The sequence below is a fragment of the Brienomyrus brachyistius genome, chromosome 21 (genome assembly GCF_023856365.1).
Source record: "Brienomyrus brachyistius isolate T26 chromosome 21, BBRACH_0.4, whole genome shotgun sequence".
Classification (NCBI taxonomy): domain Eukaryota; kingdom Metazoa; phylum Chordata; class Actinopteri; order Osteoglossiformes; family Mormyridae; genus Brienomyrus; species Brienomyrus brachyistius.
Window position 1 is genome coordinate 18,678,243 of NC_064553.1, and position 24,824 is coordinate 18,703,066.

Consider the following 24,824-nt stretch of genomic DNA (forward strand, 5'->3'; position numbering starts at 1 on the left):
TGCCTGCCTTATAATGGAGTCGGGGGGGTGAGTATGGAAAAACAGAGCCCGCCTGGTTTATTATTACCTTTTGCGTGACCTTGGGGCCGTGTGACTGTGTGCCTGCACTGTCCTGTCCTCAGTCCAGCCTCCATCTCCAAACTCTCCCATCAGACCTGCGACTGAGAGGGCGCCCAGCATGTCTACAAAGGAATAATGGCCAATCGGTTATTCCCCTGAGAATGAAACATTTTATCTGCAGGTGCCTTGTCCAATATGCATGACCTATACTTGTCCTTAAGAATTACTGGAGAAACATGACACAGAAAATATGCTGTTTGGGTGAGGGGATAACTTAAAGAAGAACAACAGTCTAAATAGGAAGGTGTCGGATGCCTTAATGGAAAAATTGGAACACTTACTCAAGTGTAACGCTTAATGAGCTTTGCATACATGCTCTGTAAGTGATCAATAAAGTTTGAAATTCAACCCAATATGTCATAACAAAAAAAATTAATTAAGGCTCATTAACCCTTTCAACAATAGCCACTGCATACCATAGAAATTAATTTGTTTTTAAATAAAGCTACACAGCCATTAAAATAAGCTATTAAGGCTGTGTACTGTATATAGACAATGGATGTCTTGAGGTTGATAACAGTCCCTATTTTGGGAGTGACTGATCTGAAAGCCATTGGCCCATCACCATAAACATACCACAATGCATGTGGAGCGAGATCCCACACACTAGCGGTAAGGGGGAATGGGGCAGCGATCATTACTGAGAAGGCATTTTCCAAAAACAATATATCACCCCTAAAATCTATTGGTGTATCCATCCAGCTCGCAGTAACCTTCCGTTCTTTTGTTATTTTTGTGTTTTTGGATTTTTCAGTCATAATCTCTTTTAAATAAAATTCTGCATTTATTTGCAGAGAGAACAAAAGACCCCCGGGGGCATCAGCTGGCAGAGAGACGCTGTTCTAATCACTCGGCAGTGGTGTGGAGCAAACAGCAACGTCCAAAACGCACGGGGGGGGGGGGGGGGCTTTCTCTTTCAATGCCAGCCTGTGGTGACCTTCAATGGTTGTTCATAATGGACCCAAATACGTCAGGACCTTGTGCATAATTATGCTACTACATATATTTTTTAAAGGTCCTCAAAAAAGTGGTTTGTATAAAATCTCTTTATACTGCTGGAATATTGAAAATGGCACAATTATATGTGTGTGTGTGTGTGTGTGTGTGTGTGTGTCTGCGTGTGTGTGTGTGTGTGTGTGTGTGTGTGTCTGTGTGTGTGTGTGTGTGTGTGTGTGTGTGTGTGTGTGTGTACACTTACGTACGATGCAGAACATGCAGGCTTATATAATTGTTACTTACTAGAGTTTTAGCTGGTGTGTCCTAAAGTACCAGAAGCCTGAGAAAGTGGAGGAACTTCAGCCTGATGAAGCTCAGCTTGAGAAATGCAAATTTTGATCTTTCTCTCCGGCGTAAGTCCTGCTCTGATCTCACTGTCTAGTTATTATTACCTCCTGTTACTTTCTTCCGGAAGGCTCCGGGCAACCAGTGCTGAGGTGCAGCTTTTTTTTATTGTTCTGCTGTTGATTTGAGACGTAACATGAGCCAGCATGGATGGATGCCTGCTAATGTCTAGAGAAAGGGCTGTGCGCATGAACATCAGGTTCGGTTACAAATAACAGATTATTTCTTGGTACGGTTCCGTTAGATCTACATAGACATACATTATATTTACAAAAATATTGTGACAGCTTGCCATTACCCCCACATGACCTTCTTTGCCATCCTATTCTAAATCCATAGGCATCAATATGGAGTTCATTCCCCCTTTGCAGCTATAACAGCTGCCACTCTTCTGGGAAGACTTTCCATAAGATTTTGGAGTTTGTCTGCAGGAATTCTTGCCCATTTTTTGAGGTCAGGCACTGATGTTGGATGTGAAGGCCTGGCTCGCAATCTCCATTCTACTTCATCTCAAGGTGTTTGATGGGGTTGAGGTCAGGGCTCTATGCAGGCCAATTGAGTTCTTCCATACCATACTCACCTAACCATGTCTTTAAGGACCTTCCTATGTGCACTGGAGCACGTGTCATGCTGGAACAGAAAAGGTCCTTCCTTCCCCAAACTGTTCCCACAAAGTTGGAAGCAGAGAATTGTCCATAATGTCTTGGTACACTGAAGAGTTCCCTTAACTGGAACTTAGGGGGCTAGCCCAGCTCCTGAAAAACTTTACAGTGGGCAAAATGCAGTGAGATAGGTAATGTTCTCCAGACTCATCCATCAGATTGCCAAACAGAGAAGCATGATTTGTCACTCCTCAAAACACAATTTCACTGTTCCAGAGTCCAGTGGTGGCGTGCTTTACACCACTCCATCCGACATATGGCATTGTGCTTAGTGATATGAGGCTTGAATGCAGTTTCTTGGTCATGCAAGCCCATTCCATGAAGCACCCAGTGCTGTTTTTGTACTGGGGTTAATGCCAGAGGAAATTTGGAATTCTGCAGTTATTGAGTCAACAGAGTGTTGGCGACTTTTACACACTATGCACCTCAGCACTCAGCAACCCCGCTCTGTTACTTTATGTGGTCTGCCACTTCGTGGGTTTCTGTTGTCTTTAAGCATTTCCAATTTACAAATAATTCCATTTACAATTTCTAGCAGAAAAGAAATTTCACTAAATGACTTATGTCCAATGACAGTACCACACTTGAATTCTTTCACAAATGTTTGTCAACTTGACTACATGGCTAGGTACTTTATTTTATACACATGTGTCAATGGGTCTGAATGAAATACCTGAATTCAATGATTAAAAGGTGTATCACAATATAGTATATATAGATGGAGCACTTGATAAGCTCTTCTAATTGTACAGAAGTATTTAAGAATGCCGAAACCTTTTCCATCCATTCATCCATTTTCCAAGCCACTTATCCTACTGGGTTGCAAGGGGTCTGGAGCCTATTCCGGAAGCAATGGGCACAAGGCAGGGAACAACCCAGGATGGGGGGCCAGCCCATTGCAGGGCACACTCACACATGCACTCCTATGGGCAATTTAGTAAATCCAATTAGCCTCAGCATGTTTTTGGACTGTGGGGGGGAAACCGGAGTACCCGGAGGAAACCCCACGACAACGTGGGGAGAACATGCAAACTCCACACACAACCCAGGTGGAGACTCGAACCCAGGTCGCTGAGGGTTGGGGTAACAGTGCTAACCACTGCACCACCATGCCGCCCCAAACTGCAAAATATTTTGTCTAGGTGTTATCTAAATTTTGGTAGCCAAATCAAAATTGGAAGACTGATCACCATATTCCATTCCTGGTAATATTGTGGAAGATGGCCGTTCCATTTCTTATTGAATGCAAGTTGAAGACAGGTGGTGTCATGATTTTCTAATGTAGGAGACTAGCAGCATGAATTCCTTTGAGTATGTCTGTGCCAGCTGACTACTGCCCATCACTTCAACAATTATTTATCACAGTACAGCACCAATCAGGAGTAAATGTAGTAAACTGTCCAATGGTAAGCATTCAATGTTATTTTTTTTCTGCATTTTTTCAAATCAGTTCAAGTGGGTCTCACAGATAGTAAAAAACATATTCAAGAGAAAGTCAGGTAGAACAAAATATCAGCTCGGCCTTGCAGGTCACGTTTACTCAAATTCACAAGAAAATGTGTAGAGAAGTACTGGATATTGAAGCAGACGATGGACATTAGTTAACATCTAAAATTACAATAAATGAAAGATGTTCGATAAAAATGCTGAAGGCTCAATATTTCTCAAAGTGGATATATTATAGTATCTAAATTCCAAAGTGTTCAAAATTACTAGACCCTTATAGCCAAAGAGATTTGATTTCATCAGTCGGTGAAACAGTACATGTACATTGTAGCATGCTGCCCCCTGCTGTATGTACCTGGAATTGCTTACATATGACTGTTAGTCTTTTCCTTGGTTAAAAGAATGAGGGGTTCTCCGCCAGACATGGAAATCTGACTCCAGATTCTTTCTTCCGTTAATTACTTATAATCATGGTTAATTCTGCTGTACATTATGAACAAAAAGTTTTTTTTACTATAGATGTGGTATTTAAAAATGTACCCTGCATAGTTTTATCCACAGACATATATGGGTGTTGCCATGGGCACGTTTGTCCGAGTACAGGCAGGTTACCAATCCTTGCTTACAATAGTCCAGTGCAAAGTCTGCAGTGAGTAATTTTATACATTCATGATATGTTTAAGATTAGCAATAAACTCCACTAGCATGAATATCGTATAGCCCCACAGAAGTACCGCTTGCTTTCTGGCGCTTTCAGATGACTTAGCTCAGGATTCTGTTACATTATATCTTCCCAGACTGCCAGGATAGAGGACAGATGTCCCTGTGACTTGGGATGAAGATACCATGGCTGAAGATTGCGCCACCAATCGTTAACGGTTTCGTTCAGTCACCTCCACAGACTTTCACATAATTTTATTTCTGTGTTTCCCGGTCATTAATATTACTATAAATGAACTTTGAACCGCAATAAAGGGTGCTCTCGAAGCCAGTGCAGGAGGGAATGTTGCAGTGTACATGCAGTGATGTCTTATCGAGTCACATGGGTGACTCCCTGTCCCCGGAAACAAGCCAGGTCAAAGTGCACAGAGAAGTTAGGAGACGGCCATCGATCACCAGGCTGTCCGAGGCCCTGGCCTACTTTCTGAGGCACTTTTTCAGAGTGCAACTGGGCTAGAACAGCATATGCAACATAAATCACAAAACCAAATTATGTTGGGGAATACTTTAATAGACTGTTAGGTCCAGGTGCATGTCCAGTCAATCATTTCTGACCTAAATTAAATATTAAACTTATCTAAAGCTTCACTAGTATGATAGTGTGACTAGTCCATTTAATTATTCACTTTTGCACAAGGAAACATACAAATGAGGATTAGAGAGCAGGCTCAGCCGGTACCCTTGAAGCAATGCAGATTATTGACCTTGCTCAAGTGCCCAAAAGGGATATCTTAACTCAACAGGATTTGAACCCACAACCTGCCCCATGTAGGTACAGATCACTGAACCACCAAGCTACATCAATTCCACGTAGACTTACCTGCAAAAATAAAAGTTAGTGAAATAAAGAAATGGAAAGTTGAGCTGAGTAAATATAATTTCTGTCCTATAGACTTAAACCTTAAGGATCCTTGCACATCCAAGATCACCACTTGTTATAAAAGGAAGATTCCTGTGGAGTAAGATGAAGCCAGAGTGATTTTCTACAGGCATGACTGACAAAGTCATGACAAGTTCCTGAGATATTTTCTGGGATAGAGCAGAAATTTTGCTTCCAGCCATGCAAATCCCAATACAGCGACGGCTTCTGACACCCAAGACCCCGTCACCACCTGCCTGACTGCTGGTAGGGGGTTCTTGCTGAAGAATGAAGCTCTTGACTTTCACCACATAAAACTTATTGACCGAAAAGTCTATAGGACACTGTTCCCTCAAGATAATTCTAGAGCATATTTGAGACAAGTATTAATGTCCTTTTAAGGGAGTAGTACTTTATTCTGGCTATTTATCCAACTTACGCCTGGTGTCCTTATGGATGGGGAGGTCATGTACACCGATGTTCGAGAAGGTCACACAGACGGCCATAGAGGGACACTGCATGGGTGTTTTTTTGCAAGATCCTGGATCATTTTCCAGCCTTTGTCGTTACATGATTTTGAGTGAACAACCAGTGAAATTAAAGGTTTGCTTCTGTCCAAAATGTCCTCATTTTTCAAACTTCAGGAATTCCTTTCCATGCTTTGCCTCTGTGACTTGTGTGCTGACATCTATAATAAAGAAAGTGTCCATGATTAGGCCTGATTGTTTAATAATTCAGCCTAATTGCATCCTTTATCGTTTAGTAGATGCAACATCTTCCTCATTCCAATAATCAGTCAAGCATCATTAACTGAGATGCTTCATTAAGGCATCCTCCAAGGCACTAGTGAACTTTAAATGCATACGGTATACAAAAGTGTGCATAGCAGAAACAATAGCTGCAAATATTTTAATAATAAAAATACAAATGATTAATTGAGAATTGTCTCGTGATGAATACAAAAGGGAATTTTGCATAAGAAAGAGTCCATTGCTGGCACCTCTGAATTCTTCCTGCTGAAATTTCCCTGAAATCTCATACAGAATGCACAGGTCACCGGGCTCAGCATTCATAACGACAGGACGCACAGAATCTCCCCAAATGAGCTCAATAATTGCTTCCTGAAGGTTATTTTATCTTAGTGCAAGCAGGATCAATCCACAGCCCGATAAGCACTGGGTCTCGTCAATTCCAGTGTTTGTTATGGGCCTGAGCCCAATAATTTTACACAGGCCCCTCATGTCAGTGCTGTTCCTTGACAATAATACCTAAAAACATTACCCCCTCCTCTCCCCTCCCACACACACCCATCTGTTTATATCAAGTTTGTTTATTACTGAGAATCTGCACAGAGGCCCAGTAAAAGATGTGTGTAGATACATTCAGGTTCTTCTGATGATGTACTTTGCGGAACTTTAAAGTGACAGAACCCTGGGACTCAGGACCTCCTGTCGCTTGTGCCTTTACAATGGCAGGCCAGTGGTCTTCTAAAAGTACCATCCAATGAAATGTTAAGGAGATGTTCCCTTAGCAACACATAAATATCTAGTTACTGAGGTGCAAGATATGCAGTAGAAAGAGATATAGTGCTTTACTGCCAGATTAACAGTCTCAGAATTAAATGTCCCTGGGCTAAGATTTCTACAGTTTGCAGATTCATAAATCATCCACTGAATGACTCAACTGTCACCGAGGGATCAATGTTTTACATGTGTAAGAAATATGGTTCAGTATGGCAGTAAATATTATGCGCAGATCCCTGACAACAGGGAGCAAACTCTTAAGCATTAACCTAAAAGGGAAGTCGTAACTTCCTAATGGCCTCTCTGCCATTGTGGGAATGATTGTTCGTTATACATTGCTGATTCCTTTGACATCATTTGTAGCACCATTTTAAGAATATGTGATTTTAGATGGAATGGCAGCTCTCCTTGATGGTGAAAAAATAATTATTTTGGATACGGGATTCAAACCTACAACCTTCTTGATTTGGGAACAGATCCCTTACTGGCTAAAGTAGCCACAATGTCATGAAAAGGTTGTCAAAGATATCAAAGCTAGCAGAATGGACATTTTTAATTAAACAAAGCTACACCTTAGAGGCACAGAATAGGAATTGCTAAAACAGGAGATCTAATCTCTTGTCTATAAATCTGGTTCCACTAATGATCAATTTTGAGTGTTTGTTCTTCTTGTGAAAAGCCACACTCTGTGCCAGAGATTCTCCTCCATTCTCCCATGCAATACGCCTTTTTCATAGTTTACCAGGAAAATTTCCAAGAAGAAAAAAAAAAACAGAAGAGCTTCAGTACTGCAGCGCTGTCACCTGGCAGACTGGCCATATCAGCAGCGGATATCCCCACCCCTGTACCTGGGACTGGTTTTATGGGGTGTTGAAATTCAGACGCCTGCTTCGCTCTCTTCACACACTGCGCCCTGCGGGACCCGGCACACGCCGCCAATCAGCTGAGCGCATGGAGGCACCCCTTGCACTCTGGCTCCTCAGCACCAGTGCCTGCCTTTGCGGGACGGCCGCCAGCGTGAGGTGAGTCTCCGACCCCCTCCTCCGATCCAGACTCAGAAACCCTGTAAAGAGACTCATTGTGACATTACAGTGTCCTGCCACGGCTGATTAATTCAGTGACAGGTAATTCCCGCTCCGTTTTATGTTCCCTTACATCGAATATGCCAAGAGACACTATCTGTGGCAAATGGAAAACACATTTTTCACGTTAATTTCCTTACTAGGCTCTGTATCTCCTTCAACCCTGAGTAGTGTAGACTATTTATATTTTGACATATACTTTTTTGTGATAATTTCATTCACAGGACCAATGTCACCAATCCTGCTGTCACCCTTCCAGGCTGGAAAGAAAATACAGGTCAGTGTTAGCATATTTTGTGCTTTTTTGTGTACAGAAAAAGTTCAATAAAATTAAAAATAACGATAGGCAGCTATATATATTTCTGGTCATTGATTGCACTAGTTTGAGTCTTGCTTTTCTCGTGGCTATACAATACATTTTGTTTTCATTTGGTTCCCTGAAATTGACCAGATTTACAACAAGGTCTTTGTCTGTTTTTTGCCACTAATTAACTTGCAGAGTTCTATACCCCCAATTTCTCGCTGTGGTAGCTCAGAACAGAAAAGGCCCCCAACAGACTGCTTCAGGTGACTGCTATTTATTAACTGACTCCCATATGGTCTTCTTTCTTTCCTAATTTCTCAAGATTATTTAACAAGATGCTCCTTTGACGACAGTGAGGTTCTGCTATGCGGCTGGACTCCTGAAGGGCAGGCTGGCACTCCGCCCCTCAGAGGTACTAACCCCTCTTTCCAAACAGCAATTGCTGCATCTACAGTATAACACCACACACCAAAAATATGATCGCAAAACATTTAGCAAGAAATACAGAGCAATACAACATATATGAGTTTGGCTATCAAACTATGATTTTCTGGGCCTTTTTTCTCTATAATAGTACCTTACGTTTGATTCATAGAGCATTCCGCCAACAAAACTGTACTTTCAACTCTGTTTGATCCTGTTTTATAACCCGTTATTCTCAAACACTGTCGATCAGGAAGTAGGGAATCATGGATGGAGAAATCCAGGTAAATGACCAGTAGGATACCTCACTCAGCCATGAGAGCAAGAAATCTATCACCAGTTAATGATGAATGCATGGCCAGCAGCAGCCTGCTCATTCTTCTGCTTCAGTAGGGTGGTGAGATAAACATGCGCGCCCCCCCCACCCTGTCTCCCCATAGAGAATGGCCTACTGCCCCTGTCTGGGGACACACGTCTCACTAGCGCCGCCCTCAACACATCAGGTGACTTGTGCGTGGAGTTCTGGTTTCAAAAGCCTGAAGAGAACAGCACAGACCTAAAAATGTTAATACGGGATGATTTGGGGGAGCGAGAGCTCTGGAGATCACAGGGCAGTATGGATTCCACCTGGAAACAAGTGTTTATCCCACTGTTCTATGATGAGGAAACTGTCTTTCAGGTAAACTCCCTCAAATTATTATACAATTATTATTATACATATTATACAAATGACTAGATATATCTTAGTTTGTGCACTAGAAAGTGTAAACAGCCCTTAAAATTACAGCCTTTACAGCCCTTAAATTCTACTTTATATTCATATTGCTAATGAGAGTTCAAACATTCTGCTTTTGACAAGCTGTTAACAGCATTATGTCATGTGTCCAATGTGCTTCTTGGCAGGTGATGTTTGAGGCTATTGAGGATACGGCCGATGACACTGCAGTGATCGACAACTTAGGAATCCGACGTGGCCCTTGTGGTAGGTGTCACGTTGTACTGAGACCTAGACCTACAGCCAAAGGAGCTCATCCCACGTCCTTCCAGGTCCATTAAATAGCCTTGACTGAACTGTTGTTTGAATGAATCGTTTACAATTAAATTTGAGACTTAAACTTGTGTTAAACTGGATGCATGCCTTTATGTGCCACTATTTGTCTGGGCACAGAGTATTATTCATAAATGCTAAGTGAACTGACTGTTTTCTGGGCATCTGAGCAGGAGAACAGTGCAGCCAAGGCCTCGAGTTCTGGGCGGATGCCGCCTGTAGCACCCGCTGCCGCTGCTCCGGCCGTGGGCTGGCATGTTTCCCAGCCGCATGCCCTGTGGAGCACACCTGTGAGGTTAGCAATGGCGAGTGGGGCTGCTCCCCCACCTACAGCACCTGCAGCGTGCACACAGACCCCCAGCAAAATAGCGCAGATGGGGCCGGGTTCCGCCTCGAGGGCCCCTGCAGCTACATCCTCACAAAGCTGTGCTCCGATCCTGCAAACCTGCCCTACTTCAGCGTGGAGGTGCAGAACAAGCAGGAGTCCAACGGGTCAGCCTTGGCCATCCAGCAGGTCAACATCGAGCTCTACAGCCTGAGGATTTCCATGCTGCGTGCTGAGAAGCACAGAGTCATAGTGAGTTATGCCTTTTTCCCTTAATGTGAAGCTGATTGATTCTCACCATTATTTAGATGGATTGTTCTATTGAATCTATGACACAGTAATGTCACGCCCTCCAAGAATTTTCATTTCTTATTCATCAGTTTAGGGTTCCACTGTGGGTTGTATTATTGCTGGAGTTGGGGGATTTGCATTGTTCTTTACATGTGATTAGTATTACATCCCAGTCAAAAGACCTGCAGTTAGGCTAATGAGCATCTCAAAAATGATCTGTTGTGTGTACCCTGCTATGAACTAACATCCTACCGAGGATGTATTCTTCGATTCCTGCGATAAACCCCCTGTGCATGACCCTGTACCTGATAAGTGGTTGGAGGATGGGTGGTTTTGAAGTTCACTTCACAGCAATTATTACTGGTGAACACTTGATGCCCTTTACTTCCACGTTCAAGGTCAACGGAATTTGGAGGATTCTCCCATTCAGTGTGGAAGACCTGGTGAAAATCCAGCCAAGTGAACATGCCATTACCTTAACAACCGACTTCCAGCTGATGGTTTCATTCAGCACTGACAGTGCAGTGAGAGTGAAACTACCCACCATCTATGACCCCAATATCTGTGGCCTCTGTGGGAACTTCAACCATCTGAGAGCCAGTGATCCCCAGGCCCTGGATGCTGGCTGGGACTGGCAAAGGGAGTATGCCACCTGCGAGACGTCGTTCCTTCCTCAGCTGTGCCTCCAGCAGGAGGAGGCTGAGTACGAGAGCGAGTCAAGCTGCGGCATCATGATGTCCCAGGACAGTCCCTTCGCAGCGTGCTCCTCCATTCTCAACGCCGAGCACCACTTCAGGACATGCGTGATGAACATGTGCTCCACGCATGGAGACCCCCAAACCCTGTGCAGTGCCCTGCAGGCCTATGCCTTGGCCTGCCATAGGGCTGGAATTGAACTTCAAGCCTGGAGAAACTCCTCCATCTGTCGTAAGTCATTTCCTTGATTTTCCCAACCTGTAGTGATTGAGTTTCATAAACCACTTAGACATGCCCGATGCTACAATGAGGGAATGATAAACAGTGATGATTTACGCTGCCAATGGCAGTGTGAATTAGCTAGCTTATCCTCATTGTTTATCTTTTTCTGCAGTGATGTCTACACTCACAGCTAGCTCTGACTGATACTCTTCCTGGCGGGTTTGTTTTCCTTAGCTATGATGTGCTCCAATAGCAGCCACTACACCCCGTGTGCCAGTGGTTGTCCCGCGGTCTGCTCACCCATGGATACCCCCTTAACATGCCCATGGACCTGTGAAGAGTGCTGTGAGTGCCTCCCGGGCTTCCTCCTCAGCGGGGGGAGGTGCGTGGCTCCCAGTGACTGCGGCTGCTGGAGGAACGGGCAGCACTTTGAGGTACAGTGACGACCCCCTAGTTTCATTCTGTATCTTGCCTTTTCAGTTACAGACAGAACTACACTGGGTAGTTGGGTTGTTTGGGACAAATGCAGGAATCCCTAATGGAAGCATTTCTTGCCATTTCAACAGAAAGGAGAGATGTTCATGGAAGGTGACTGTAAAGTCCAATGCCAATGTGTAGGAGGAAGTGACATTCGCTGTGTCCCGACGTCTTGCTCAAAGGACGAGGTTTGCAAGAGCAGGGATGGCGTGCTTGGCTGTTTTCCCTCATCCACAGCCACCTGCCAGGCCTTTGGGGACCCCCACTACATCACCTTTGACGGCAAGCTGTACGACTTCCAGGGTGCCTGTAACTACACCCTTGCAACCACATGTGGCCATAGCACGGTACAGTTCAACCTGACTGTGAGGAACGAGAACCGCGGGAACCCAGCCTGGTCCGCCATAAACTCTGTGGCCCTGTCCGTGCACGGCCTCCACATAGCCTTGAGGAAACATCGCAAGGTTTACGTAAGTGTCATTGTTTTGCTTTCACTATGCTTTCTTGCTTATTCTGCAAAGAACCGGGTTCCTATCTCGGGGCAGCCCCCAACCTTATACCCTATGCTTGATGCAAATGACTGCTTACTTACAGGTAAATGGCAATTTCGCCAACCTCCCAGTGAAGCCAAGCAGTGAGATCAAAGTGTTCCTGAATGGGCCGTATGTCCAAATAGACAGCACCTTCGGCGTGAGGCTCTTGTTCGACGGAGAACACTTTTTGTTCCTGCAAGTGGACGAACGCTACAAGGGCGAGGTGTGCGGACTGTGCGGCACATACTCTGAGAACCAGTTTGACGACTTTGTAAAGCCGGATGGCGAGCTCGTGAGCAGGCCGGACGAATTTGCGAACAGCTGGAGGACAAATGATGCTGACTGGGAGTATGTAACCGGGGGGTAATGATGGGTGGTACAGAAGAAAGAGCTTATTCAGCTTGCAGTTTAAGAAAACTCCGTAAAGTGTAACTGAATCTCATTGTATTGTGTTATGTTGCCCTATTACCCTCCCTGCAGGTGTCTGGCCAATCCCCCCCCACTGCCGAAGTGTGACACTCAGCTGGAGAATGCTGGCTACCAGCAGTGCAGTATCCTCTTTGAGGAACCCTTTAAGGCCTGCCACTGGTTTGTCAACCCCAAACTATACGTGACCAGCTGCGTCCTCGATTACTGTGCCACGCTAGGCAATGGCCCTCAGCTCTGCACCTCCCTGGAGTCCTATGCAGCAGCCTGCCACATGGTGCAGGTTGAGCTCGGGGATTGGAGGGAGGCCACCATCTGCGGTGGGTCACTGAGCCATGGGGGGGTCAAAGGTCAATCGCCATCCTTAATCATTAGCAATGAAATTCTTCAGCATTCCATATGTTATAATCCAAAATTTGTGATATTTTACTCATTCTTCAGTACTCTTAATTTGTACCGATCCTCTGTAATGTCCTTTTTGTTTTAATGAGATAGTAAGATCACATTTATTGCGCTATTACATTGCATTCTTTCTGCAACCCTTGCAGCTAATTTCACACAAAGACCTACCGATGCAGCCAAAACAACTTCTTCCCAGTTAGGTAGGTTCCCCAGATGGTACATCATCTACTTTTTCAACTCATAGACAACGCCTTAAATTCAGCTACCTTGAAAATTGTCTTTCTCTTTAAGATTGCGCCCTGAACTGTAATTTTGAAGAGGGTATCTGTGGGTGGAAACAGCTTATAACTGACAGCTTTGACTGGTCAATCTGGAAAGGATCGACAGATTCCAACCATACTGGGCCGTCCCGTGACCACACCACAGGGGGTGAGTAAACAGATCACCAATGTGGTGACATCACAGCCCATAATTACAGAATTGTTACATCACCAGAAAATTTATTGACAACAAAAATAGTGAGAGTGGCTTTTGAGGTTTTTTTTGTGAATGCCTGAATTTGGTAATTACTGATTACACTAATTACACTGCAGTAGGCCAATACAGACAACATAATAATATTATTCACTTTATTATGACTCAATATACTTTCATTTCGAAATACCCATAATACAAAGTTACGGCTTTCCTGTGGACTATAAAACATTTACATAAATTTTATCAAAAATAGTGCTTTGGGGGAGGGGGGGGTGAGCTAAGCCTCTGTGACTGTGATCAGATGGGTATTAGTTCGAGCCCAAAAGCCCCAGCTCTACAGGCACCAAAGACTGCCTTTCACTGTGACCCTTAAACCTGCCCTCATCTATGAATCTCTCATGGAGAGCAGGATAGGGTAGACAAACAGACAATTTCCCCACAGTGATCAATAAAGTATCATTACTATTGAAACAAAGGAATAATGGAAAATGTCAAAGCTATTTTCAGTACTCGAATAACACATGCGTTATACAATGTAACATTTTAGGTACAGAGTCCTCACGCATATTAGTGTATTACACAACTGCATGCATTGCACAACTGATACAGGCAATAATCTTATAAAAGCGCCATGGAGTGCAACCTGCTGGCTCCTGCCCAACTTCTGTCTTACTTGATCTACGGGGCACTGCAGCTTCTGACCAGCCATCCCACAGCTGGCCTGCATGTTCCAAGTCTGTTGGCCCAAATGGAAGAGTAGTGGCCAGCCTGCAGCATGCCCTGCGGCTTCCGGGCATTTGTTTTTTGTTTTAGCAGCATTGTGTAATATGGGCAGGAAAATGTGGCGTCTCTCCTGCTCTCAGTAGCCAGGCTGCAGAGTGGGTGGAGGGGGCACTAACTAAGGATTTTCATCACTTAGCGCTGGAGACACGTTTTACTTTGTGAAGGTGAATTATTGAGAAGCTGATTAGAGCTGTGAAACTCTTTTTTGTTCACCCATGAAACGTAAATGATTTGTGCGATGGGTTGGCACCTCATCCTGGGTTGTTCCCTGCCTTCCACCCGTAGCATCTGGAAAGGCTCTGGACTCCCTGCAACCCTGAAAGGATAAGCAGGTACAGAAATGGAAGAATAATTTGTTTTTATTTTTAGTAATCAAAAGGGCATAAGTAAATAGAAATAAATGCAGTTGAATGAAAGAAATGGGAAAAATAGAGATTGTAAACAGAGATAAAGAAATGGATAGTGATTTAACCACAGTCTGATAAGATTAGCTGCCGGCAGACACAGAGGACCGTACCACAGGAAAGATTTAGCTGTTTACTTATATGTCACACTTAGAGACATCCTAGAGACAGATCACTTAGTTGTGGGTACTGTAGGTAAACTTTCAGGCATCTTTGGACACGTTTACGTGTCTCAGAGCATTAGTGTCATGGTGGGTTGAACACAAGACGAGGACGAGATTCCCGTCGTTAAATAAAAAAATGGAATGATACTAAAATGGTAGGATTATGGGAGGTGAAAGACAAAGTGCATTCGACCCCAGGCTGACCATTAAGTTCATTGTAAGTAGTATTATGGACGAGTAAATGTGAAAACAGCCTACTATTCTATTGCATGAGCACATCAGTCTATGTCCATAACTTCTGAGATCCACCCCTGTTCATCATCAGAATAATGTCCCTCCACTAATTTCCTGACTGTTGACTCTATCAAGGCAATGAGGAGATAAAATATGATGCAATAACATTCTTAATATATATTGAAAAATTACAAAAAAAAACAAATTACTAGTGAGACTGATTAACATGGCCATGGAATAATATAAGAATTATTTTGCTCGTTATATTTTTGGGTTATTAATTAAATACTTTGATGTCTGAATATTCTATTAACACTTATATTAACACTTTCATCTATTGAAATAATTCTGACCTTTCTGTCTTTGAAGCGGGTTTGAAGCTTTGGCTGATAGATGTGGTTTTGCCTGGAAAGGTTCCTTATCGGATGAGGCTGAGCAGAGGAAAGCCTCTGAAATACATTCCGCGCTACACAATTTTCCCGGGACGTTTTATCTTAAAACTGAGGGACTGTGGCCTCATTTTTGTGCCTTTAAAATCCATACACAGCATCTCTCTCAGCCGTAGACTACATGAAATTGTTAATTAATTACTGTGCGAACTACTGTAACCCAGTATCAACACACAGACTCGTCACATCTAGCTATGAAGGCCGATCGAGATACGAAATGTAGATGACGTAGATTTTCCCAACATCCTTTCGCCTCATCTTCTTGTCTCTGTCTGTTTCAGCAACTAACAGGCACCTTGGTGGACACCTTAATGTGTCCTGCTATCTAGGCCCCCATGTGCTCTATGATGCTCTTTATTCCCTCAATACATTTGCATTTACTTATTTATCAAATGGCCTTATCCAAAGCAAGGCATGCTTGAGAAATGGGGTCAGGTCTGCCTCTCCGCTGCTGTGCTGCAGGGCTTCCACTCTCGCACCATCCCTACCTCTATAGCAGCACCTTGTCTCCCAGGTCACCGTCACCCCATTAGGCACCACTTTCCACTGACTCCGCAGCCCCCGCTGCCTCTCACACCCAATTGGCCATTCAGCCCAGAAAAAGTGGAATCAACACATCGGCCGGGTGAAAAAACCTGCAATATCTACAACTGAGGTGGTTCAGGGCAGTTTAGCACAGTGGTTGCCGTCTCTCCGCAACTTGTTTGACTTCCCTGTACCTCACCCATGTAAATACCCTCTGTGTCCTCATTACCGTTCACAATGTAAACACCACCATTCAGTGTGGGCTGTTTTATCTACTGGGAGTAGGTAAGCTTATATTTATGGTGGATAATGGTTTATAGATCTGATAGATGCTGTGTCAATTTGCTACTTCTTTTGTGATTGTGCTGGTATTGATGATTGGTTCATATGGCCCCAAGAGAAAAGCTTGCTGTGTGGAGGTCACATGACTCACACATACTCTCACACTTTCATTCAATGTTCCTAAATTAGTTGGTGCCTCGTCTCTGGTTGTTCAACAGTTTGACACAACAAACAAGTACAGAGCCTTTGGCAGATGCAGAGACAGCACCTGTCATGCCTGCCATAGGCAGACGCACTGGGTGTCTCTCTGAATATTTCTGTAACACACAGTCTGCTGTATTATTACTATGCTTAGAAGCTGCGTAAAATAGCAAGCTAAACTGTACTACATTATTAACAGTTTTTTTCTATTTAAATGTACTAAGTCTTCCAGCTGATTTTATATTTTATGATAAGGGATGTAAATTGTGGTGGATACAAAAGTATTGCTGAGATTCAATATTTTGCAACTACTATGATTTTGCAGCTAAGGTCCTAAGATGTCTGTGCATGTGCGTGCGTCTGTGTGTGTGTGTGTGAGCGGGTATACCTTACCTTATGGGGACACAATGTCCCCACAACGTGATCAATACCCGTTTTTTTCCCTTATGGGGACCAGTTTTGTGTGACTGCAATGAAAAAACTAGAAATTCAAAATATTTTGTTTGGTTACTTATTGTTATGGTTAGGGCTGGGTACGGGTTAAGGTGGTCATAGTTAGCATTAGCATTTTTCCCATAGAAGTGAAAGAGCGGGCCCTATAAAGATATGTTTACCCGACGTGTGCGTGTGTGTGTGTGTGTGTGTGTGTGTGTGTGTGTGTGTGCTGGTGTTTCACAGGAGGGTATTACATATACATGGAGGGCAATGCGGCTCACTATGGAGACTCCGCTCGGATGCTCAGCCCGCACTGCCAAGCCACTGGCCCCGTCTGCCTGCAGTTCTGGTACCACATGTACGGCTCTGCTAAAGCTATGGCCCTCAACCTGTACCGTTTGAAGGGAGCCTCAGCGGTCAAAATCTGGTCAAAGGTTAACAACCAGGGAGACCAGTGGAATCATGCTGAGGTAGAATTGGACGCTTTTAATGAGTTCCAGGTAGGCATTCCCCAGACAAATATAATAATATAAAAACGAATGAGACCCCCCCCCCCATTTCCTGACATATTTTCTGTTTCAGGTTATATTTGAGGGGATCAGAGGCTCAAACTATGAATCTGACATGGCCCTGGATGACATATCCGTACATCCAGGACACTGCTCAGGTGGGGCTTTGATACACTCTGTAACACAAGCACTCTGTGAGAGTGTCACAGCCTGGGGATATTCATGTCGTACTCAAAGAAATTGTCTGCCATGAAACTCGCTGTCACACAGGCCTGCTACTCCTGCTTTCTCGCTTTGACAGGGTCTTCTGACACTGGGCTGGACTCTACAGCTGACATTGCCCTCAAAGAGCCAGGTGAGCCACCAACATAATATTTGGGTTACACACTTTTATTTAATAATGCAGTGGCTCAGATTGGCTATATTGTAAGTTATAATTGTATTTTATTAGAAGTACTGCTTTGGTTGATTCTTTTAAACATAGTCTTATAACATTATTTAAACAAGTTTCATATTATGTATTTTATTGCACATGTATTGTGAGTTTTGTTTTTGGCTTGTATAGCGCTGTGTGATTTGTCTCTGAAAAGCGCTTTACAAATAAACTTTTACTTACTAATGGATTGTTGTTGATGGTATCACAGCATCTACAGTTTTAGAATCAACATTTATGGAAATATCTGTCAATAATCCATGTTGCTACATTAATTTCCTTAATCCTGTTTTTGGGGTGTCTTGCACTCGGTAACTTCACCACTGTAGACTGTAACCTCGACTGTAGCTTTGAAGACAGCCTCTGTGAATGGAATCAGCTGTTGACAGACAGTTTTGATTGGACGAGGCTGAGAGGATCCACGCCCACTTCAATGACAGGCCCGTCCTCTGACCACACTACTGGAGGTGGGCAGTTAAACCACTTTCATTGAGTCAAATCAGTTGTGCTATACTAAATGCAAAACATCAGGATATTTACCAGGAACACAGAGTGTTTCCAATTGGCATTGCTGTAGCCATTGTTATTCTGCAATCAGAGTCAGGTTATTAACTTCTTGACTTAAGTACTGAAATGAGAATACAGAACAAATAAAAGCACAATATTAACTGGCCCGTGTGATGCCCCCATATGTGCAGAGGGATACTACATTTACCTAGAAGCCAACGGCCCCCATAATGGGGACACAGCACGTTTGCTTAGCGTGGAGTGCCCAAAAGCAGGCCCACACTGCTTGAGGTTCTGGTATCACATGTATGGCACAGCTGACACCATGGGCCTGACCGTCTATCTTCTGGAGAACCGAACGGCAGTGAGGGTGTGGTCTCTGCGAAACAACCAGGATGACACATGGCATGATGCGCAGGTGGAAGTAAGAACTTCCGGAATGTTCCAGGTAAGTCTGTCAGCAGAACTGCTTTCACCACAGTCAGTAGAACAAGATATGCTGCATATTGCTTTTAATTAAATCTCTTTATGAAAATCACATAAAATTGTAATGAGTTGTTTTTATTTTTCTAGATCATTATTGAGGGTCGCAGAGGGACAGATGAACGGTCAGATGTCGCACTAGATGATGTGTCGCTTTCTTCTGGAAGCTGTTCAGGTATTACTAATATTCTTTGGACTCCAGGCAGCAAAAGACGACATTAGAAACACAAATTAGCTTAACAGGAAGAATGTTTGAACCATGTCAACCGTATCCTTACAAGACAGTGAGATTACTATAAATGACAAGCATATTATATATATTTTAATGCGCTGGTGCAAGCCTCTGCCTCTGAAATAAGCAATGTCAGTAGCAGTCTGTGTTTCAAATGGTTGTCTAGTTTTACTGCTATATCTTCCACAGAGTCACCTTCTCAGTTCCCAATAGTTCCTAGTACCACTACAGGACCTGTGACCTCAACAGCTAAGCCAACACGTCCCCCAGTATACACTACTGACCCACAGTGGCTAGCAAATACTACCCAGCTGGCACAACCAACATCGATGACCACAAAGTCAAGTCAAGTGGTTCCAGACACCACAGAGTTCACAAAAGGACCATCAGAGACCACAATGTCAACAAAGCCAATGGCTAAGACTACAACAGCGATGCAACTACCAGAATCAACTACAACGAATACAACAGCAGTGATAGGGCCCACAGTAACACCTATTCTGACAGGTGACACGCAAAAATTACACATTTTTACTTTGACTTGAAAGTTCACATATTAGCTCTTGATAATTTGTAGTCTAAAGAGTCGCCATTGCTACGCTGTTCTCTCTCAGGACCTACATGCCCTGCAAACAGCCATCCCTCCAGCTGTGTACCCGTCTGCCAGCCCACGTGCGGAGACCTTCATAGCCCGACCATTTGTCCCAGCAGCTTTCCCTGTAGGCAAGGCTGTGAATGTGACTATGGCTATGTGCGCCAGCAAGGCCAATGTGTGCCCATCACAGCCTGCGGGTGTCTCGATGAGAAGGGTAACAGTCACCATGTAAGTACTTAACTTAAGGCGAAAGAGCCCAAATGTAAAAGGAGTTTGGATGCTACTGATAAACATATCTTTTGGCTTCTTCAGTTTGGCGAGTCCTGGCTCACCGATCACTGCATCCAGAAGTGTAGCTGTGAGAGAAGGAACGGGAAAGGGAACGTGATTTGTAGAGACCATGAATGTGACAGTAATTCAGTGTGCTACCTCAATGACAACAGGACGTTTGGGTGCAAATCAACACGTATGTCATGCTCGTGTTTCTTAGAGCTTGCTTAGATGTGAGCATTATTCCCATTTGTCATCCACTCTTTGGTTTCTGCATTTAGGATTCAGCAAGTGCTCCATATCCAAAGCAACCAAGACCTTTGATGACCTGAAGTATGGGTTTCCGTGCAAGTACTCGTATATCCTGATCCAGACCATGTTCAACATGGGGACATTGCCACCAGTCTACATTGAAGGCAACTATGAGCTTGTGACAGATGACAATGACCACAGTGGCAACGGCAAAAACAATGACAGTAGCGAGGAAGACAGCAGCCCTGAGGGAGATAATAACAGTGAAGAAGATGACCAAGATGGTTTGAGAAGGCTCAAGATTAGGGTGTACCAGCACACCATAGAGTTTATGTCCAAGGGAAAGCCCATGGTAAATATACTGTTTTGACTTATAAGACATTTATCCAACTATCTGCTTGTCACCTTTATCTTTCCTAAAGCGAGCAATGTGATTGATTAAACCAATGTTTCTCAATCCGGTCCTCGGGGTCCCAAAGACAGTCCACATTTTTCCTCAGGAGTTGTAGACTGTCTGGCAGGGCGCCCGGAATGAGCAAAATCATGGATCCTCTGTGGGTCCCGAGGACTGGATTGGGAAACACTGAATTAAACCATAAAATACAATATAAGGAGTGATAAGGAAATGATTTGCAGCAAGTGGAAGACAACTTAGCTTCTAAACAAACACATCAGGCAGTAAATGATAGTCACACAAATCAAGCACTGGAATCCTGCTGGAAACAGCGCAGGAGCTTCAGAAGCTTGCCTCAGTAAAATCGAATACAGCAAAAACAAACACAGGATGCTACACCTAAATGGCCAGATAAATCAATACCTGAGCAGTCAGCAGATCTGGCAGAAAAGTGAGATAACAGGAACGTTATAAAAAGCATTTGCGACTTCGATCCTTTTGTTTATTACAAACATTGGAATGTCCAATACTTTGATCCTGCCTTGCCACTTACTGTCCATCCACCTGGTTTACAGCTTAATGGAATAAAGCTACACCTGCCTGTTTCCACCGGGGACGGGCTGGAGATTCGCAAGCGCTCATCTCGGACTTTCCTGAGGACTGATTTTGGCTTGTCGGTGGAGTATGATGGTGCTGGAAAAGCAGGTAACAGAAGAAGTTTCAAGGAAGTCTTCAAACATGATGTCTTTGCTGTAGGCTACTTGGACATTACAGACACTCCTTACTTAATGACAAGTTCCATTCCTATGACGAGGTCATTTTGCAAATTGGTCGATAAGCGAGATGCAAAGGTGTAAAGGAAACTTCAACTTGATCGCTTTGTTTAAATTTGCATAACACTTACATATTACAGAACATAAAAATACAATCAGCAAAAAGAAATTGTAGGAACTGCGGGAGTAGACTGAGACTGAGAAGCAAGATGAGATGCTTGACATTGAGACGCTGCACTGCGCCGCCGTTTCCATGGCGAAACTTCTCGTCCAGCGTACAATACCGATTGGTTGAAGAGCTGGTCATATCTCTATGTGGTCGTTAAACAGGCAGGTTGTTAAGTGAGGAGTATCTGTATTATCGCAGAATGTTGCAGTTATGTTAAAGGTTTATGGAAAGGGTTGGAAAAATGTATTTTTGATGTTTAACTTTTATTTATAGATAAATAAGATACAGAAAATGAAGTACAAAACTACAAGCAACACTACAGAAATTAAACTTTCTTAATTAAAATTCTGCTTTTGCAACTTTGCAGAGATAGTCCTGCCATACACTTACAGGAGCACGGTGCTGGGCCTCTGTGGTAATTTCGATGGCAAGAAGAATAACGACCTGATAAAGCCAGACGGCAACCAGGCCACAAATGTCACAGAGTTTGGGGACAGTTGGAGGGTGACTGAAAGGATGGTGCCAAACAGATGGAGGTACTGCATACGGCCCACTGGCTTTGCGGGAAGGGGCAGACCTGCGGATTAATGTTAACCTGGAAATCTTAAAAGCTATAGCTTAGGTTCTGGTTTTATGAGTTGAACCAAAATATTTCACTTAGAAATAGCTGGTAACACTTTACATTAACTGCACCTTCATAATACATTAAATACACATTCATAGAACATTCATAAGCAGCATATAAATATACCATAGCATCCTAACATACCTTGACATGTTTAATATACATTAATAACAAACATTATATGATTATACAATTATAATGTTTGTTATTAATGCATATTTAAGCTGGTAAGGTATGTTAGGATGCTAAGGAATACTTACTGTGCATACTGCTTATGAATGTTCTATACATGCATTATAAAGGCATTATGTGTTGCAGTTATTGTAAAGCGTTACCAAATTATTATTCAAATCATTATTATCCATTCATCATCTGCTTAAGAATAAGTATAACACTGGTATTTATATAATACTTTTAGATTTTTTTAATATATGGAATTTATTAAATCAAGTTTATTTTTATGTTTTGCTTTATGTTTTGCACATTTTTTACGAACTTTATAAGTACCGAAACTAAGAACAATGGTTTGTTTATATAGGTTATACATTTTCGGCGATATCTGAAAGCAAGCAGCTGACTTGCTGATAATCACTGGAAAGCTACCTGTACAGATAACAACACTGGACAAATGTTTAACACACTAGCAGAACTCATACTCAACATAATACATAACCGGTTTGAAAATGGTTTGTTCAGTGTATGGACTGGAAGCATATTGATTTTTATTACACTTAACTGTATTTATCCAAAGTTAAATGCTTTTTTCATTTTGATCAGAGAGATTTAATCATTAACCTGACATATATCTGTTCAGAAGTTTTATAACTGTCATTACTGTTCGGGAAAGTGACAACGAGGCAGCTCACTGACAGTTACCTCTGTGCGATTTATTCCAGAGTATCTCCCCTGATGCGCAGCAGCTCTGGTGTGCCAGAGGTCAGCCCCACAGGGACGGAATAAAGCTGGCAGCTGACAGCTCGATATTTCTGAAAATCTCCCCCGACCCCTTTTTCAGCTCCAGATACAGCACTTGGAGGAGATAATCAGGACGCATGCTTTTCCGAGCCACTCTGGCAAACACAGCTGGTATGTTGGTGCTTCCATCACAGGTGGAGCAGCACAGCCTGCTCACAGCCCTGGCCACTGTCTGCACTCAGTCCGCGCCACACTGAAGCCTATCAAACAGATGACTAACACAGAACTCTCACCTATGCTGCAGTCTTGGTTACCAAATGAATGTTTATTAAATCAGCATTTAGTTATATTCAAATTGTTTCTGCCCACAGAATTATTTTGGGCCGCACTTAAGATTAAAAGGTACCTTTGTAATTACAATATTTTCTCTGTGCATTTTCTCTTAAAAAATCATACAACTTTATGTTTTAATTTATACTTTCTTACAGTTTTTGTACTTCACAATATTTGCCAAGACTGATAAACTACACACACATGCATGCACACAAACACACACATACATAGTTTAGTAGTTTAGTCATAGAAACCAGATTTGACTGTCAATTACAATGAACCTGGGCAATTCAATCTACCCAGTTCCCATTAACTGTTAGATCATATTAACGATACAGTTTTTCTGTTTTGGCAAATGACCATAATTGCCACAGTTATATACCTATATACTTTTGCTGGACCTTTTGATTTTAGTATGTATGAAGCAGTACTGAAGCAGTAAAAATATGTACTAAAAATGATTCAATATTGGTTGTTTACTATAAGCACACTCTTCAGGGCCTTTGTTGTGGGGGGGGGGGGGGGGTACAGAGGTACAGGTATATTTTCCTTGGCCGTTGACTGGAGAATGCCCCACTTAATAAAACTATGGAGGAGCCACTCTGAGTTGGATGGGGGTATTTTGTCAATGACCCCAAATTTACTTGCTACTCCCCTGTTGAAGCATGTCAGGGATGGATTAGGCCTGTATTTCGCATCATGTGCTACAGCAACATGACTGTCAAGTTATTTTTTACAAGCTGCCAAATTTCACCAACAAATCTACACTAAATAGGGTACGAAATGTCAAGAGATACAAGATGCAATCTTGTACCTCCATCCATCCATTTTCCAAACCACTTATCCTACTGGGTCGCGGGTGGTCCGGAGCCTCTCCCGTAAGCAATGGGCACGAGGCAGGGAACAACCCAGGATGGAGGGCCAGCCCATCACAGGGCACACTCACACACCATTCACTCACACATGCACACCTACGGGCAATTCAGCAACTCCGATTAGCCTCAGCATGTTTTTGGACTGTGGGGGGAAACTGGAGTACCCGGAGGAAACCCCACGACGACATGGGGAGAACATGCAAACTCCACACACATGTAACCCAGGCGGAGACTCGAAGCAACCGTGTACCTGACATTCTAAAATATTATAATGGATCATTCCTTTATTTTAAATATAATGCCCATTGATTACATATCCACAGGGAAATATGACCTGCACTCACCTGAATGGTGATTTGATTCCTGCATAAAACTCACGACTCAAGATTTCTTCACGGTACAATTTATACTCTCCTCAAATCAAGTAAAATTCGCATCTTGAATGGTTGTCTTCTGTCATTTTTTTTCTTTTTCTTTTTAAAAGCATTAAATTAAGCTTACATCTATAGCTAATAAACTGTTATACATGTGAATGAAACCCAGATAGAAGGTAAGAGAGTTATTACTTTAAACATAAAAATACAAATTCCATTATTATGATTTTG

The 24,824-nt window shown here is 43.0% G+C and overlaps 1 protein-coding gene across 2 annotated transcripts; it reads left to right on the top strand.

The window, feature by feature from the left end:
* Positions 1-7,493: 7,493 nt before the first annotated feature.
* LOC125716643 (zonadhesin-like) lies at positions 7,494-23,805 on the top strand. 2 transcript variants are annotated; one of them, XM_048989196.1, is made up of 26 exons: positions 7,494-7,693; positions 7,978-8,030; positions 8,380-8,469; positions 8,921-9,159; positions 9,384-9,462; positions 9,702-10,105; positions 10,543-11,071; positions 11,297-11,496; positions 11,629-12,009; positions 12,134-12,420; positions 12,553-12,818; positions 13,047-13,100; positions 13,192-13,329; positions 17,098-17,354; positions 17,437-17,521; positions 17,665-17,718; positions 18,126-18,263; positions 18,495-18,751; positions 18,877-18,961; positions 19,208-19,525; positions 19,633-19,841; positions 19,926-20,079; positions 20,165-20,487; positions 21,105-21,234; positions 21,839-22,007; positions 22,993-23,805. In XM_048989196.1, exons 1-26 carry the CDS (start codon positions 7,623-7,625, stop codon positions 23,054-23,056), a joined length of 5,034 nt encoding a protein of 1,677 aa, XP_048845153.1. In that variant the 5' UTR covers positions 7,494-7,622; the 3' UTR covers positions 23,057-23,805. The 2 variants fall into 2 exon arrangements, with proteins under 2 accessions (XP_048845153.1, XP_048845154.1); XM_048989197.1 differs by lacking the exon at positions 7,494-7,693 and adding an exon at positions 7,727-7,795.
* Positions 23,806-24,824: the final 1,019 nt, after the last annotated feature.

Excerpts from the sequence above, each read along its gene's own strand:
- LOC125716643 (XM_048989196.1), top strand. The coding sequence starts at position 7,623 with ATGGAGGCACCCCTTGCACTCTGGCTCCTCAGCACCAGTGCCTGCCTT. Across the intron at positions 20,488-21,104 it reads TGTCCAAGGGAAAGCCCATG|CTTAATGGAATAAAGCTACA; the intron begins GTAAATATACTG and ends CCTGGTTTACAG. Across the intron at positions 22,008-22,992 it reads ATGGTGCCAAACAGATGGAG|AGTATCTCCCCTGATGCGCA; the intron begins GTACTGCATACG and ends GATTTATTCCAG.